The sequence below is a fragment of the Drosophila bipectinata genome, chromosome 3L (genome assembly GCF_030179905.1).
Source record: "Drosophila bipectinata strain 14024-0381.07 chromosome 3L, DbipHiC1v2, whole genome shotgun sequence".
NCBI lineage: Eukaryota > Metazoa > Arthropoda > Insecta > Diptera > Drosophilidae > Drosophila > Drosophila bipectinata.
Genome location: NC_091738.1, coordinates 25,442,475 through 25,460,971, shown reverse-complemented (window position 1 = coordinate 25,460,971; position 18,497 = coordinate 25,442,475). Strand labels below are relative to the sequence as shown.

At 39.2% G+C, this 18,497-nt stretch overlaps 1 protein-coding gene across 8 annotated transcripts in view; it reads right to left on the bottom strand.

The window, feature by feature from the left end:
• nAChRalpha4 (nicotinic acetylcholine receptor alpha4) overlaps window positions 1-18,497 on the bottom strand; it is a 270,245-nt gene that overhangs the window by 183,957 nt on the left and 67,791 nt on the right. For all 8 annotated transcript variants that reach the window (XM_070279509.1, XM_070279508.1, XM_070279511.1 and 5 more), the window contains one exon: window positions 10,550-10,594. In XM_070279509.1, the coding sequence (XP_070135610.1) occupies window positions 10,550-10,594 (45 nt within the window). The remainder of the gene's footprint in view (window positions 1-10,549; window positions 10,595-18,497) is intronic.

Here is an 18,497-nt window from a genome sequence, read left to right as displayed (position 1 = left end):
TAACGTCTTTTTCAACAAACAACGGCTCATATCGCTTCACGCGATTACCCTGTATTCGATTTGCCGGTATTCATACAATCAGCCAACTCAAAGTGGCACCGTGGGAAAATATCTTTGAATATACTTCAATAGATAAATTTAAATTAATGGGCAATAAAATATTGAAAACATTAAGAGTAGCGCTACTCAGTAGCGGTAGCGGTGACCCAAATAACAAATTTAAAAGAAAAAGAAGCAATTTTGTCTACATTTCATGATGATCCAATTCAAGGAAGTCATACTGGCATATCAAAAACTTTGGCCAAAGTAAAAAGACACTATTACTGGAAAAGCATGTCTAAAGATATAACTGAGTACGTAAGAAAATGTCAAAAATGCCAGAAATCCAAAATAACTAAGCACACAAAGACCCCTTTAACAATTACAGATACACCAATAAATGCTTTCGACAGAGTGATAGTGGACACTATGATAGTGAAATCAGAAAATGGCAATGAGTATGCAGTCACTTTAATATGTTATTTAACTAAGTATTTAGTTGCCATACCTTCACCGAATAAAAATGCCTATACTGTCGCTAAAGCAATATTTGAATCTTTTATCCTGAAGTACGGTCCAATGAAGATGTTCATTACGGACATGGGAACAGAATATAAGAATTTAATTATAGACGATTTGTGCAGATATTTAATAATTGAAAATATTACATCCACAGCACACCACCACCAGACAGTTGGAACAATAGAAAGAAGTCATAGAACTATCAATGAATACATACGATCTTACATATCGGTTGATAAAACTGATTGGGACGTATGGCTTGAATATTTTGTCTTCTGTTTCAACACGACCCCCTCTATGGTACATACATATTGTCCATATGAGCTAGTATTCGGTAAAACAAGTAATTTGCCAAAACATTTTAATAGCATAGATAGTGTAGAAGGACTATATAATATAGATGACTATGCTAAGGAGAGTAAGTATAGATTGGAAGTAGCCTATAAAAGAGCTAGAATTATGTTAGAAGCAAATAAGAATAGAAATAAACTACTAAACGATCATAAAGTAAGGGATATAGATATATCAGTAGGTGACAAAGTTTTATTAAACAAGAAAGGAAAGCTTACTTCGGGCGGAGCCGAAGTTTATATACCCTTGCAGCTAAAACCGGATATATATCGCAAACATCGGATATAGTTAGCCGATCCTTATGAAATTTAGTAGGTTGGATCAACTGACCAAAAATATAATCTGTACCAAGTTCCAGCTTTCTATCTTCAAAAACACAAAAGTTGGGTCATTTCCGATCGTTCAGTTATATGGCAGTTATAGGATATAGTCGGCCGATCCTAATGAAATTTGGTAGGTTGGATCAACTGACCAAAAATAGAATTTGTACTAAATTCCAGCTTTCTATCTTCAAAAACACGAAAGTTGGGTCATTTCCGATCGTTCAGTTATATAGCTATAGGATATAGTCGGCCGATCCTTATGAAATTTGGCATGTCGTATTATTTATAAAAAAAATTATATATTTCCGACCGATCCGCGTCGTTCCGACTTATATACTGCGTGCAAGGGAAAGAAGGGTGTGTGCAAAGTTTCAAGACGATAGCTTTAAAGCTGTGAGACTAGTTCGCGTAGAAACAGACAGACAGACGGACAGACGGACTGACGGACATGGTCATATCAACTCAGGAGGTGATCCTGATCAAGAATATATATACTTTATAGGGTCGTAGATGTCTCCTTCACTGCGTGGCAAACTTTTGACCAAAATTATAATACCCTCTATAAAACCGAGAGAAGCGTATAAAAACGAGACAGGTCATAAGTTAGATCCTTTTAATAATTTCTTTTAATAATATATTCTTTTAATAATTTCATTTTCTATGATTCTAACAACAATAAAACAAAAAAAAAAAATTTAAAAAAAAAGATGTATTAATTAGAAATTTTTATTATAAAACAAACTTCATTATATTACGTTATTTTTCAAAAGGAGGGAGATGTAGTATGCACATGTATTGAATACCCACTGTACCGAGAGTACTTAAAGGGTGCGCACTGTAACACTTTGTTACAGTGTTTACATAATCCAAAGTCCCGGTCATAAACCCTAAGTGGCCGAAATATGAACCGATCGTTATGGCTTAGCCCGCACACAGAAAGTGCTAGTGTCAGCATAATCGTAACCAACGGGCAGCATATGCATACCCCTCGCGCCTTCACTTGAGAGCGCATAACAACGTATATTATTATATTCCTTTATACATAAGTACGTAGCCATCTCTCTGCCGCCGCCTGCGAGCAGCGCAGCTACGAGACTTAGCCTTACTTAGACTTAAAAAATATTGTAAAAGAACATAGACATTTTGATCGTTGGAGCGGCATCTCAGCTGCTCCTTCTAAATAAAAACCTAACAAAACTCAAACCCTGGAGTTATCCTATGACAAAAGTTGAAAGGTCTGAAACTACCTTTAAACAAACAAATGAAATGCCCTGAACGAAAAACAAACAATCAAGGCAATGTAGGACTTATAGCAGTGGTCGGCACCCCAATACATTGATATGATTTTACCGCATTAGTGTTAGTAACGAATAGCAGAAAGTAGGCTGTGAGCATGACGTTTCACACATTTATACTGTGTGTGTGTGGCAGAGCTCAGGCAGAGAAATTTCCTATGCCCCCGAGATAGGGCCGTGCCGACCTCTGACTTATAGGGTGGCCTACCACGAATTTTCAATGTCGTATAAATACGACCAATTCTGTCTAAGGTTGAATAATCTATTATTTGATTCATCGACGAGGCTTGCATTTAATCCAGCGTATGCATGACCGTACTATCTGACTGCACAATTTCTGCGCATTTATGATCCATATACTTTGTCGCAAAAGATTCACAAGTGCTCGTGGACCCCCATGAAAATTCGGCTCGTGCAAGTATCGGACGTAGCTCTCAACAAATTGAGAGCCCTTTATCAAAATTATATTCGACAGGTGATGTAACAATATCAGAATTCAATACTAATCTTTTAGAGGAGCATTTTTAGAGGAAAGCGGAACATTGGAGAGGAAAATCATTCTATAATTTCCAATAAATATGAGGTACAACCTATTGTGGTTAATCTGACCTCCTTCTTTTTTGGTTCCATCTGTAAAAGTTTTGGTGACGTATTAAACATGGACAACATAGCCAACATTGTTGGGCACTTATCTTCCGGTTCCTTTAAAACGATATTCCTGTAAACCAGATCGATTCTATAGTCTCCTTTACGTCTCCACCTCTGGACATTATATCTGCCGGTTTCTGTTTAGTTGGAACATGTCGCCACGTGCTATCATGCACGTGCAACTCTATTCGATGCCAACGTTAATAACGACGATAGATGGGAAACTTTTATTAGAGGCTTTGATCTGCAAGAAGGTGAGCGGCACATATTTCAAGACATCAAGGGGAAGCATCTTCGTCATGAGCGGCGCTATTTTAAACTTTACAGTCAACAACGAAACTTAAATACCTTCTGAAGATTCGCAACAAATATAGACCCAGGCTCCATAGGCACTCAATGATGCGTCAGAAAAGGCATGAATTTGGATGGGTGACATCGTCTCGGTAAACACAAATCTCGGAATTGAGATGTCTTCGCATTACGACAGGGAAATCTGTATTTTCTTCCATCCTGTTTCCAAGTGCAGTGGAATTGACTCATCCAAAATAGCTTATGTATCCAAAGCTCCTGCCATAGGATATTTCTTTTGAAAGAAGGGCTCAATAAGCCAAGGGGGTTATACAGCTTTAGAAACTAATGCTGGGTTTTTTTACTGGTGGTCTGTCAGTCAGCTTTATCAGAAAGCTTGAACCGAATGAACAGCTAGCCAGCCACTGCATGCAGCAATCCTTTTGGCCCGATGGAAGGAGAAGTACTTAAGCCTCCTTTAGCACCGCTTCAAATTACGTGCCTCCGGCCCTACCTCGGCTCTCAACGATGTGGTTCTAGTCACGGACGAGAATCTATCACTATCAGTGCCTTCTTGTGAGATTTACTAGCTAGTCCCTGGTCGAGATGGATAATTAGAACCGCATCTGGAACCACAAAGCGCGCAGTGTCTAAGGTGAGCCTGTTACCCCTTAAGGATAAAGTTGGAGTGCAAGTCCCAATGGGGAGGAGAATGTCGGGTCAGGCAGCAGATCGTTATTTATGCATTGTTGGTCGCAAGCTGAGCAAACTTTCACTCAGCCCACTATCGAAGGTGGGCGCACTCTCGTCCCTTGTCTCTTTGCGCTCGCTGCATATGTTGGCGTCTCTCTTTTTTATTCCCAATTTCATATGCGGAAAAATGAAGATGCTAATAACGTTTTTATTTATTTATTTCGTCTTTTTATACCCCTGTAGAGGGTATTATAAAATTTTTCAAAAGTGCGCAACGCAGTGAAAGAGACTGAGAATATATATACATATATTCTTGATCAGGATCACCTCCTGAGTTGATATGAGCATGTCCATCTGTCTGTTTCTTCGCAAACTAGTCTCTCAGTTTTAAAGCTATCGACTTGAAACTTGACTTGAAACACACCCTTCTTTCCTTTGCACGCAGTATACAAGTCGGAAAGGCAGAGATCGGCCGACTATATCCTATAGCTGCCATATAACTGATTGATCGGAAATGGTATAACTCATCGATGGCTTTTCTTTCTTGTTATTCTAGGTGTCGCACAGTGGTCGATTTGGCCTGGCTAGCGTCATTTAGTTATGATTTTAAAATTTAAATAAACGTTAATTTAAGTTTACCTATCGATAGTATACACCTTGATTAGATGCTAATTGATGTTTTCTAAGCTCATCAATAAGCTGATGATCAGCTGTGAACTGTCAAAGTCAACATATGCCTCAGCAGTTGATATTTACATTTTTGGCGCCCTTTTACTTATTGGTTGCATATTTGAATAAATAGTGAAATTTACGATTATTCTAGTGCAAGTTTGGTTTTTAACAACTATTAAGGTATGTGCTACATAGAAAATATGTGCTTGTGACGTGTCAGTATATGTGTTACTTATAAATTGTAGTGGATTTGGAGTGTATTTACAATGTGCGGAATAGAGCGCACACCAGTCTTTCGTGAAGTAGAACTTAACAAATTAACCTGCATTCACTCTGGTTGCAATTGTTTGTTAAAGTCTGAATTATTATCTGTCCGAAATGTCAAAAATGAAGTGCGTAGTCCTGCGTATCTACAAGTTATTTCACTTTTTAGGAAGAATGTCAGTGTCGAAGCACGCACTTTTCTTAGTATGGCACGGCGAAGCCGTAACAATCAAATATGATTGTAACGAAAAGGAGTTTTGCAAATTTGGGGAAAAATAGTAGTTTTAATAGTGGGCTTGTCCAGTATAAATAAATAAATAATCAAATCAACAAACTATCAGGCATTTCGGAGAAAGTCTCGACGGATGCACTGTTGTTGGCTGCAAGAATTGTGTCGAAGCTGAATGCTGACGAGGAGCTTACCGGGGATATTATAAGAACTGGAATTACGGCCGGTACTAAAAGTACTAACAATGGAAACACTGAACGAAGATTTTTTCCAAATTTAGCTGCGCGCATAAAAAGAGTAACCAAATTTTAATTTTCCGATTTAGCATTGTCCTGCGAGCATTGTCCTGTGGACATTACTTAAACACCAATGCATTCTGATCGTGCGCTATGGAAACTGCCGAAATTTTTGTTAATAAATACCCTTGGTTTGACATGCCATCGTCTGTTCACTGAATTTTAATTTTTTTGTGTATAATGTATATAAAATGTTTGTATATAATGTACATGTTTCTTATTTGCTTCTTGCATAATATAAGTTATAATTCTATTTCTTACTCTTTTTCTTTAGAATACAAAAAATTTAATAAAAGTCTTTTTTTAAATATAAATAATATAAATATTAAATATAAAAAAACACTATAAATTTCATTTTTGTCCACATAATTCAAAATTGAGTAACAAACCGAAAATAAAAAACCGATTAAAGATATCTCTAAAATTTCAGAAGTTATTAATTTAATGCCGCTAGCGAGACTGAATCGACCACTGTGTGAGAGAATTTGAGAATTTTTATGCAAGAAAAAGTTTTTCTTAGCGCTAACAGAGGCAACTGCAGCAGAAAAATGCGAAAAAATGTCTCAGTAGATTTATTTTAAAAAATTAAATGTTAGACCATTTACAAAGCCCACAAAATATTAGTCAAATACCAAATGATCCAATGAACTAGTATTGTCACTAACACTTACCTATCAGAATACTAGGGGGCTACGTAGCAAACTCCCTAAACTATATTCTGATAGTTCTCTCTTTGCATCCCTTATTATAGCCTTTACAGAAACTTGCTTAAAGCTGGGGATCTTTAGCTCCGAAGTTTTTCCAAATAAGTACACCACTTTTAGACGTGAGCGACCTCTGTAAAGGGCTAGAGTCCTTATTTCGGTAGATTTCCAACTTGCTTCTGAAGAGGTTTATCTACCAGGCCCTGATGGAGTACTAGGCTGTGCCAGGGCTCTGTGCAAACCTCTTCAGAGACTTTTCAACTTATGTTTGGAAACCTAGATTTTTCCCCATAAGTGGAAGGAATCTTTCATAATTTCCTTACGTAAAAAAGGGAAATTGTCCGACGCTGCCAAAAACAGAGACATCTCTTAATTGCCGGTTAAATTAAAGTTATTTAAAAAATTAATTACTCTCCGATCATCTCTCCATGTCAGCATGGCTTTATTAAGCGTCACTCCACCACCACTAATTTACTGGAGTTGATATCCTTCGTCATAGATGGCTTTTGAAAAGGATATAAAACTCATGTTATTCACACAGATCTTAGAAAAGCATTTGATTGAGTCAATCACTCAATCTTGTTAAGTAAACTGAAAATGCTGGGTTTTTCTACAGACCTCTTAACATGGATCTCTTTTTACTTAGATGGAAGAACACAAAGGGCCTTATTTAACAAGAAAGGAAAGCTAACTTCAAGCGGAGCTGAAGTTGATATACCCTTGCAGTTAAAACCGGATATATATCGCAAACATCGGATATTGTTGGCCGATCCTTATGAGAATATCATAATAAAACCAATTATTTACAATAAAAATCCTAAAAAGAAGTCTCAAGCTTCTATCTTCAAAAATAGCAAAGCTGATATATCTACCTAATACCATTTTCGATCGTTCAGTTATATGTCAGCTATAAGAAACAGTTGGCCGTATTACTGAATTATTTTGCCCAAAATAGCATTCATTCTAAATTCTATAGGATACAGTCCTCCGATGCCATCCGTTTCGACTTATATACTGCGTGCAAAGAAAATAATGGTGTGTGCAAAGTTTCAAGTCGATAGCTTTAAAACTGAGAGACAAGTTCGCGTAGAAACAGACAGACAGACGGACATGCTCATATTAACTCAGGAGGTGATTCTGATTAAGAATATATGTACTTTATAGGGTCGGAGATGTCTCCTTCACTGCGTGGCACACTTTTGACCAAAATTATAATACCCTCTGCAAGGGTACAAAAAACTAATATGATTGACAAACTCAAACTACATAAAAAATGTGTTGACTTCTCGAATATTGTCGAGAATATTATTTTTGGATACAACAGCTGACCTTACCAATTAACTGGACTAACTGTTAGCAATTAATTAATATTTCTGGTACTCAGTTATAAAGAGCCAAATGTTTTGAAGATGCTAACATTAAAAAAACACAAATATCAATAGTTTGACAAAATAATTTAATACCATAAAATTCCCCATAGTGCAGTAATGTCTACACACATTTATTTGTATGTTAGACTTGCACTTGTGATGAAATACGTAGATTTCTTCGTATTTCATAACGCTTATAGCCATTTTACAGTGTTTACAGTACCGGGGTGCATCCAAAGTCTATTCTAGGGTTTTGGACACAACTTTAATAATAAGTTTAAGTGTGGTTGGAAGAATTGACTGTCAACCTTAAAAAAAATAAAAGAAAATAGAAATAAATGCGTAAAAAAATAACCCTTTCCTGGAATCTGTAGAAACCTTCCTGAACACCTGGCAAATTTCCTGGAAACCTTCTGGAAGGCTACAGTTTTTAAACATTATATATGCACTTTTTGAAGACTTGGGCTTGTAGGCCACTGTGTAATTTAACTAAATGTTCGACTGGGTGAGTTGGAAGCTTTTAAGACATTTTTTATTTGGCAAGCCATACTTCTCACACCTACCGGTATTTCAGAAGAAGATCTACTGGCAGAAGATCATATCTCTGGTTGTTAGTCTACGGAAAAACTTATCAAATTGCTGGAATCCCATCCAAAAGCCAGTTTCGTAACAAGCCGAATGAACTGGTCTGAAGAGTGCCTGAAAGGGTCGCGAGACCTTCCTGAACTCAGCGCATTCTGTGGAACGAATGCTGTGGAAGCAATGCTGTATTATTCTTGGTTGCTCGATTCTATGACCCTCTTGGCTTTGTTGGTCGTGCAGTTACGAAGGCTAATATTTTTCTACTAAGGCTGTGCAGGGAGTAGCTTTCCTGGGACGAGAACCTTAACCCAGAATGGGAAGAAATCTGTCACATTTTCGGGCAGATGCAGCTGGAATTTTCTCGTTTGTCCTTTTCTTCTGATGCTTCTATAGATATCCATGAAGTTTGTAATGCCAGCATGGAGACTTATGGGGCCTGCATGTGGTTTGTAGCTTCCCGGTGCTGTCTTCTTTGCCCTAAGTCTCGGGATGCTCCTCTGAAACCATTAATTAATGCCCAACTTGTACTGCTGTTGGCAATTAACCATATCCATATCAAGATAAATATGATTGTTGGTGTGATTCATCCGTCAACATATTTTCAATCCAGCATGAGCCGTCCAGGTCCAACGTCTTTGTCGCTAACCATGTCACCAAAATTCAGAGCTTTACTAGCTCCATCGAATGGAGCCTGCTTTGAATCTGGCGGATTTACATTCCCGAGTCGCTCTTCCAGCTAAGCTGCCGGAATGCTGTCTGTAGCGTTAAGGTCGTCCCTTTTTATGAAAGCCTCAGAAAAACTCGACGGCTACTGTAATGCCCGCTAAGTAAAATATAGAGCTTCGGGCCCTAGTTGGTAAAATCAGGATAAAAGTACTCCAATATATTTTCAGCTTTGCAGCGAGAATTTGTTCAAGTATACAAATTTTTCAGCTGTATTTGCCATAAAAGAATACACAATATAAATGCTGGAACCCGAATATATTTGGGACTAAGGCAGTCTTTGCATGAAGGTTAGTCTTTCCAGTTCAAAGATATCATAACATCTGGCAGCTCACTGGTTGCCATTCGTAGCCCACTTGGCCTGCTTCGAGGTGATAGTCATCTCAAGAACTCTTCGGTGGTCATCTCAAGAATTCGTATTTCAATAGTCGGCACCCAATCATCTTGTCCAGGAGTCATCCTGTGAGCTAAGTATTATTGCCAGTTTTCAAGTGCAGAGCCTGTATACTCGACCACGAGCACTTTTGGCCACAATTTGATCCCAATATTGGGCAATCATGGGGAAAATAAACATAGTTAAGGCCTCAACGCTCTGTAAGGTTTTTCCGGGCTAAGCTTTGGTAATTGAAGCATGCAACACGTAATGTGCCAAGAAAAAGATTGGAAGGATAACAGGTTTTCGATGTAACCAGTATCGCTTTTTGCGGCCCGTTCTTTGACAAATCGGAAATGTGCACAAAGTCTCCCATAATATATTACGTAAACGTATTTGCTTGTTTCAAAACGAAAGCCGTGCACTTGGAGTTGGTGAGGGACTTATTCACTGCCGCTCTCCTTCATGCGCTAAGAAAGCTTATTTCTATTCGGAGAAAGCCTCGGTACCTCCACAAGCTTTGTTGGAGCAAATAATCAAGTGCTGGAAATAAATAGTCTTTTCCTCACCGATGAGCATCAGGGAACAGTGCTGATCTTATGCCTACCGGAATCCATTGAGTGGCGATTTATCCGTCCCCGTATTCCTTCAGAAAAGCTTCTGGGCAAGGTAGAAGTTCTTCAGTATCTAAGGACTGCAACGGGAGCTACAAGGCGGTTAACAAATTAGATTTATTGCCCCTTTACGATGCTGTTAAATGCTCAAAAAAACAAACCCTAAAAAAACTTATTTCCAATACCATTCCAAATCTTCTTTTTTTGAGTGCTTTTTCTATTCTACGTCGACTGCATCGGCTCGCTGTCACTACTTCTGCGTCGGCCTCTTCTCGTTGCTAGATCCATTTCCTTAAAGATAGTCTAGGCGGATTTGGACGCCAAGACCCGACACACCTTTTAGTCATACAGCGTGCCAATCATCACCAGTCCCTTCCCACCCGCTTCCCATTGGCGCATCTGAGAATTGACCACTGCGCATACGTCCAAGCGGCTCTTGATCCGGAGTGCCGGATCTGAACTAGGAGTGTCTAAAGAATGGATCTCCTCACAAATATAAAAAAAATTATGGTCTTAAAAATTAAATTGTATTTAAAAGTCTTAATGGTTTTCAGTACACATACCTGTTCCACCCAAAGATTAGTCGTCATTATTTGATTTTTTAAATTCTGAAATAAAAAATATTATAAACGAATTATTTAAATTTTTATATTTCTTGACGTTTGAGCTTATTATTTGTCGGATACGGATTATTATACCCTTGCAGAGAGTATTATAATTTTGTCCAAAAGTATGCAACGCAGTGAAGGAGACATCTCCGACCCTACAAAGTATATATATTCTTGATCAGGATCACCTCCTGAGTTGATATGAGCATGTCTGTCTGTCTGTCTGTCTGTTTCTACGCGAACTAGTCTCTCAGTTTTAAAGCTATTGACTTGAAACTTTGCACACATCCTTCTTTCTTCTTTCAAACACGTCTATAAGTCGGAACGGCCCGGATCGGCCGACTAAATCCTATAGCTGACATATTATTGATTAGTCGGAAATGGTATAACTTCGTTGTTTTTAGAGTTAGAGAGTTCAAATTTGACACGAGAGCTATTTTTGGCAAAACATTACGGCATGCCAAATTTCATTAGGATCGGCCGACTATATCCTATAGCTGCCATATAACTGAACAATCGGAAATGGTATTTGGTAGAAATACTTTCATATTTTTAAAGATAGAAGCTTGGGACATTTTTTTTTTATTTTATTTTTTTGTAATTAATTGGTTTTATTATGATGTAATCATAAGGATCGGCCAACTATATCCGATGTTTGCGATATATGTATATCCTGTTTTAACTGCAAGGGTATATCAACTTCGGCTACCCCCGAAGTTAGCTTTTATTTCTTGTTTTTTTTTGATGATGTTTATATTAAATAGGGCGTTGGAAATTATTTCTTAAACAATTATTTCTTAAACAATTATTTCTTATCAAACACTGCAATAGCACAGCAATTGCATTATACTATGTATAAAACTAGCTACAAATGCTGATTCATTTTGAACACTTGCAGAGGGTATTATAATTATGGACAAAAGTGTGCAAAGTTTATTGACGATATAGGGTCGGCAAATTTTTTTTAACTAATAGATTTGGTCGGCAAATTAAAGTTTTCTGTCTAATAGACGCCAAGATCATTAAGCTAAGTTAATCTTTTTAAAGAAAGTTCGTTAAAAGAGGCGGCAATTAATTTGTAATAAGAAAGCAAAAAAAGAAACTTAAAGTGCGTGGGCATTACAGGAGTCTCCATGCTGAATCCTACAGCTCTTTTTATAGTCTCCGAGTTCCACGCTTTCACACGGAAAAAGGCATTCCTTTTTGGAACCGAATTTGACCTTATGGAAGTGATACATACAAAAATTCCAGTGAGTACAACACCCCACAAATGGCATTACTGCTTCCTTATTCTGCTTCCCTAACTTCAACAGTTTTTATAATTTCTGAATGAAGTTATTTATTTATTTCCGCCAACGGACAAACTAATGCATAATAATAGAATACTAATACAAAATAAGTGCCTGATTAACAAGACAACCGTATCAGAGCCAGATAAGACTCGAACCAACTTAATAGGCAGGAATGTATACCTAATTTATATAACTTGGGCAGAAGGGCAGCATGACACTCTTTGTCAAAGGCTTTGGATAAGTCAGTGTAAATGGCATCAACCTGAAGTCGGTTTTCAAAAGCTTCAAAGCAGTGCTTAGAGAAGACCGCTTAATTAGTTGTAGTGGACCTCCCAGGCAAGAAACCATGCTGGTTGGGGGATATAAAATTACGAGACAGAAATGTCAAATTTTTAGTAACTATCCGCTTCAGTATCTTAGCGACGCACAGTGGTCTCAGTCTCGCTAGCGGCATTAAATTAATAACTTCTAAAATATAAGAGATATCTTCAATCGGGTTGTTTTCGGTTTGTTACTCAATTTTGCATTATGTGGATAAAAATGAAATTTATAGTGTTTTTGTTGAAAATATTTGTATATGCACCACTGTATATCTTATTCCTCTAATGTTATACACTAAAGTAACGAGTAGCGAATTATCATTCCTCTTTAAGTTCTGGTTCTGCCTGCGTGCAGCATTTTTTAGTCTCTAATAAATCGTCAAACCGAATAGGTTATGGGCCCAGATCAGCAAGAAAACTACTGCGTAATAGTCGAAAAGATTATAAAATAATTAGAGATTCGGTGGTGTTTAATGAACAAGATAAACAAGATGAGTTCGCAATACTCAATAGAAAAACTTGATAGTGACAATTATAGTTCGTGGGCAGTGCAAATGAAAAGTCTGCTGGTACACTCAGAACTTTGGTCAATTGTGTGTGGTCGTGAAATTAAAAACGAAAGTGGAACGGTTGCAGAGCAGGCATATTTTGATAACAAGGATGAAAAAGCCCTCCCAGATCATCGATGGAAGCTTGGAAAAAGCTGGCTAGTGTTCACATGCCTAGTGGACCAGCGCGTAAAATACAGTTGTTTAAACAGTTGCTGTATATGAAGATGTCAGAGTCAGACAGTGTCACAGTGCATTTGAGTAATTTCAATGACGTCATCGAGAAATTACAAGAGATCGATCAACCAGTCCCAGAAGAAATGCTTGTAATAATTTTGTTGTCCAGCCTATCGGATTCGTACGAAAATTTCGTAATTGCTTTGGAGACGCGTGATTCTTTGCCTTCCTTAATTTCTCTAAAAATTAAGTTGCTGGAAGAAGGAGAACGACGAAAAGTGGGAGACAAAATGGACAATAAAGCGGAACAGAAAATCTACTCGTCGCGTGCCGAAAAGGAAAAGCCCAAGCATAAGAATGACATGAAAAATGTGGAATGTTGGAACTGCGGTCGTTACGGACATGTTTCGGCAAAGTGCTACTCAAAACAGAAAAACGCAAGATCAGAAAAGGATAACAATAGTGTGAGCAAACGCGAGGAGAACAAAAAGTCGTTCTCGGTTTTCGCTGCCGCAGCGAGCCAAAGGGGACTAACGAAGAATATTTGGTGCATTGAAAGTGGGGCAACAGCCCATTTATGTGCAAACAAATCGTTATTTGTTTCAATTCGTGAGCATAAGGAAAAAATAATGCTGGTTGGAGAAAATTACATTGAGGCTGAAGGCATTGGAACAGTAAAACTGTTTTGGCAAGAAAACATTATTGAATTGGTTGATTTATTGTTCGTACAAAACCTTCAGTGTAATTTTATTTCGGTGTCGAGAGCAACTAATAACGGGTTCGAAATAAGTTTTTCGAAAAATAGTGCTAGACGTGTGCGTTCCTATGAGTACAGTTTCCAAAGGTGGAGCGCGTTATTTTGCTACATTCATAGACGACAAGACGCGTTATGTATCGGTGTATATGCTTAAAACAAAAGACCAAGTTTTTGAAAAGTTCAAAGAATTTATGTTGTTGGCTAAGAAGCAAGCTGGGCAGCAGATTAAAGCTATACGGAGCGATAATGGTATAGAGTACATAAATGGAGCATTCGAAAATTTCCTGGTAAGCAATGGGATTAAGAGGCAGCTTACCGTTCCCCATGCTCCACAGCAAAACGGCGTGGCTGAGCATGCCAATCGGACGCTAGCGAACGAGTACCTGTGGGGGGAAGCGATAATGACTGCGATGTATTTGAGGAACCGATCAGAAACGTCTACATTGCCAGACATGACTCCATACGAAGAATGGTTTGGGAAAAAGCCCAGCGTATCCCATCTTAAGGTGTTTGGTACTAAGGCAATTGTGCTAGACAAGACAATGAAAAAACAATTTTCTCAGAAAGGAATAGAGCATATCCTGGTTGGGTATTCAGAAACTGCCAAAGCGTATAGACTCTTCAATCCTGATACGCAAACTATCAAGGAAGCCAGGGATGTGGTGTTCCTTGAGCACGATATAACAAAAACCAAGGATATATCGACAGTAGAATTGGCAGAAAACGGAAGCGTTTTTGGTGAGGAGATAAATAGGGGTCACGATGAAAATGACGGAGATCATGCAAGGGACGGACAGTCGGGAGCCGAAGATGGTGAAGACGAGTTGGTTGATAGCGTCGAACGAGTTCAGCGAGGCCCAGGTAGGCCTAAGATAATTCGTACTGGAAGGCCAGGACGACCACGTAAGGAGTACAATATGCTTAACGCTATTGGAGTTGCCGACGTCCAAGTACCGAGTGGAGTCAAGGAGGCTTTGAGCTCGATACAGGCTGAAGAATGGAAGGTTGCGATGCAGAAGGAGTATTCTCAACTATAGTCCAACAATACATGAGGTCTTGTAAATCTTCCTCCTGGCGAGAGAACTATTGGATGCAAATGGGTGTTTGCGGTTAAAGGAGACCAGTACGGCAACGTGGAACGGTTCAAGGCTCGCTTAGTTGCAAAAGGTTGTGGACAGGAGTACGGCATAAACTACAAAGAAACATTTTCCCCAGTGGCTCGGTATTCTTCTATCCGATTGGTGATCGCACTGGCTGTCGAGAACAAAATGTTTATGCATCAAATGGACGTCTCAGCTGCGTATCTCAATAGCGACCTACAAGATGTAGTCTACATGCGGCAACCGGAAGGGTTCGTAGACACAGCGTATCCAAAAAGGGTGTTGAAGTTACACAAGTCTTTATACGGTCTGAAGCAGAGTGGGCGTGAATGGAACCAGAAATTGGACAGTACTCTTCAGCGTATTGGTTTCGTACAATGTCCCAGTGAGCCATGCATTTACACCAAGAACAACGGCGAAAAATTTAACTTAATTGTTGTATATGTCGATGATCTAATTATTGCCTGTTCCATAAAAGAAGACCTTGTCGACATAAAACTTCAAATCGCACGGGAATTCGAAGTAGTAGATGGCGGAGAGCTGAAACATTTTTTAGGCATGGAGATCGAGCGGGATGGAGAGACGGGCAGTGTGGCAATTGGCCACAAGCAGTATATCGACGGGCTGTTACGAGATTATGGCATGGAAGACTGTAAGCCGAATGCAACGCCTTGGGAGGTTGGTTATCAGAACCTATGTGTTTTGGAAGACTGTCCACGAGCCAACAAGAAGCAGTATCAATCGCTTATTGGATCACTGCTGTACCTAGCAATGACTACGAGGCCGGACATTGTTCATTGTGTGGCAAAGTTGGCTCAGAAGTGCAGTGACCCCCATAAGGAACATGAGGTGGCCGCTAAACGCGTCCTTCGTTACCTAAGAGGAACTTCGAGCTTGAAGCTGCACTTCGATCGAACTGGTGTGCCTGTTCACTGCTTTGTGGATGCAGACTGGGCAGGTGACTGTTCTGACCGCAAATCGTTCAGTGGTTGGGCGTTCTTTTTGGCTGGAGCAGCGTTTTCGTGAGAGTCGAAGAAGCAGAGCATCATAGCACTCAGTAGCACGGAGGCTGAGTAAAGGAGGTGCTAAAGGAGGCTTAAGTACTTCTCCTTCCATCGGGCCAAAAGGATTGCTGCATGCAGTGGCTGGCCAGCTGTTCATTCGGTTCAAGCTTTCTGATAAAGCTGACTGACAGACCACCAGTAAAAAAAACCCAGCATTAGTTTCTAAAGCTGTATAACCCCTTTGGCTTATTGAGTCCTTCTTTCAAAAAAAATATCCTATGGCAGAAACTTTGGATACATAAGCTAGATTGGATGAGTCAATTCCACTGCACGTCGCGACGTGGCAAATTTTGGCTATAGGTCGATAGTTGGTAACATCAGACCTACTGCTATCTTTGTGAATAGCCGTTACAGAATTAATCTTCCACCGATAGGGGAATCTACCAGTTGACAGCGACAAGGAGACAAGGAGTTGAAGGGCAGTAGTAAGGGCAGCATACTCTTCTTAAGAAAGAATGGGGAGATACCATCCATGTGTGTGTGCGACTCGGTAAAATGTCCTGTGGCTTCAACTAGGTCACAGTCCATACGTCCATTCTACTCACATTGAGAAAAGGCTCAATGCTAAGAAGAGTTTCATTATCACTCCAAGAAACCTTCGACTTCAAGTTAGAGGCAAAGTATTTTGCAAAAAATTTCAGAAACCGGGTCGGCTAACCGAGTCGGCTGCTAAATTACCATAACATTTGGATGAAGGTATGTCCGATTTTGACTTTTTGTTGTTAACAAACCACCAAAAAGCTTTAGGATTGGATCGAAGGCTAGCTTCGACATCGGATATAAACTGATTGTAAAGAAACTTACTAAGGAATTCAAACTCCCGCTTAAATACAGTTCTCCTGCTCGAGGCTTCCCTGTCTTTAAAAATTGTTTGTAATGCTTATCCCGTCTATTCTTTACGTTTTTTAAGCCTTTTGTATACCGGGAAGCCGATAGGATCTTCGTACGCGCACAGGGGCATAAATAAGGGAAACCAAGAACTTAATATGAGCCATCCGAAAAAAGGGAAACCAAATCAAAGGCTGAAATAGAAGCATTAATAAGTGATAAGTTAGTATCATTCAGATAATAATATGGAATGGGTGAAGCAGAAGGCAAAAAACTATAAAACTCAATATAAATTACTAACGGCTTGTGGTGAATATGACATGGACTTAATTGTACATTGCATAATTCTACTTTTCTATTATCCACGTTATTTAAAAATATAAGATCAAGAATTTTGGATAAATCATTAAAAATATTATTTACTTGGGAGAGGCCCAGACTAAAAATATCATCTAAAACAGTGGGGAGCAAACTCTCATTTTCCATAGCACGCGTGCATAGGGTAGGAAATTCTGCCGCAGCGCTGCCGGCACACTGACAGTGTGAGCACTTTCAAATTTTTTTTAGACTCATTTTGACCCATTTGACAGCCTAAACTAAAGCCTAGTACTCTGACGACGAAAATCCGCTGTAACACGTGTTACAAAGTGACAAATCTGTTTTCTTCTTATCATTCTTACAAGGGTAAAGAAAGTGGTCACACAGTGACGGTGCATAAAAATCAGGGGAGAAAAAAGCAAAAACAAAACTAAGCTAGAGCAGTAGCACATGCAAAAATATTTTTGACTCTGCTCTGCTCTCGCTCTAGATTTTTGGCTACGGCTACGAGGAGCACAAAATATTTTTTTCTGCTGTTGCTATAGCAATAGCTTTGAACTTTTCTCGGAGCAGAGCAGTCAATTTTCATTTTTCTGCTACGGCTCTGTAGCAAGAGCAAAACGAAAAACTACGGGAGTAGCGTAGCTTTTCAAACACTGGTTTTCTCTGCTACGCATACACTCAAATTTTAAACATGTGCGCGTTTTGCCCTCCACTGATCTAAAACTACAATTTTATGACTTTGGTGAACGTTGCTAGGTAGCATGCAGGGAGACTCCGGGTCCCGCGACCAGACAATGGAGCTTAAATTGAAATCGCCAGCTACCATCCAAGCAATAGGGTCAAACGTTCTAGCACAGCCACTGGTGAATTTTTCCATATGCGCATGATAGATACTTAATGCACTGTTTGGAGGAATATACGACGCAATGACGAAGGGGCCACAAAAGCACTGGATTGAAACGGCAAAAACGTCGAGTATCGGCCACCAGAAGCCGTAGCGGTGCAGCCTGAAAAGATCGACGGATAGCGATGATCACACCACCTCCTCGCACGCACTGGGTACTGAGTGCATCTCGGTCTTTTTGAAATACACGATACAAGTTGGGCTCGAAGAACTCAGAGGAGCTAAAGTTACATATATAGTTATGTACATACATACATATATAGGATAGTTATATCAAAATCGCAGGCAGAAGAATTCAGGAATACCATTTGGGACTGGGTCCGCATTTCCGATATATTTTTAAATATGACTTTTAAGCTTTTATTGGGGTCCGAGGACGAGTAGCTACAGTCCAAAGTGGGAATTGGAAGGCTGGGCGGTAGTTATGAAAGTACACTCCTGGTTCTGGTGCATTTGGGGGCTTATCCAATACGCATAGCTTGCAAGATAGCCGACGAGGATACATATAGATTTTCATTAGACTTAACAGTAGACCGAGAGTCCAGTTGCAAGGCAAATCCAGTGCCAGGTGAAAACGCAGAGATCAAGTCTC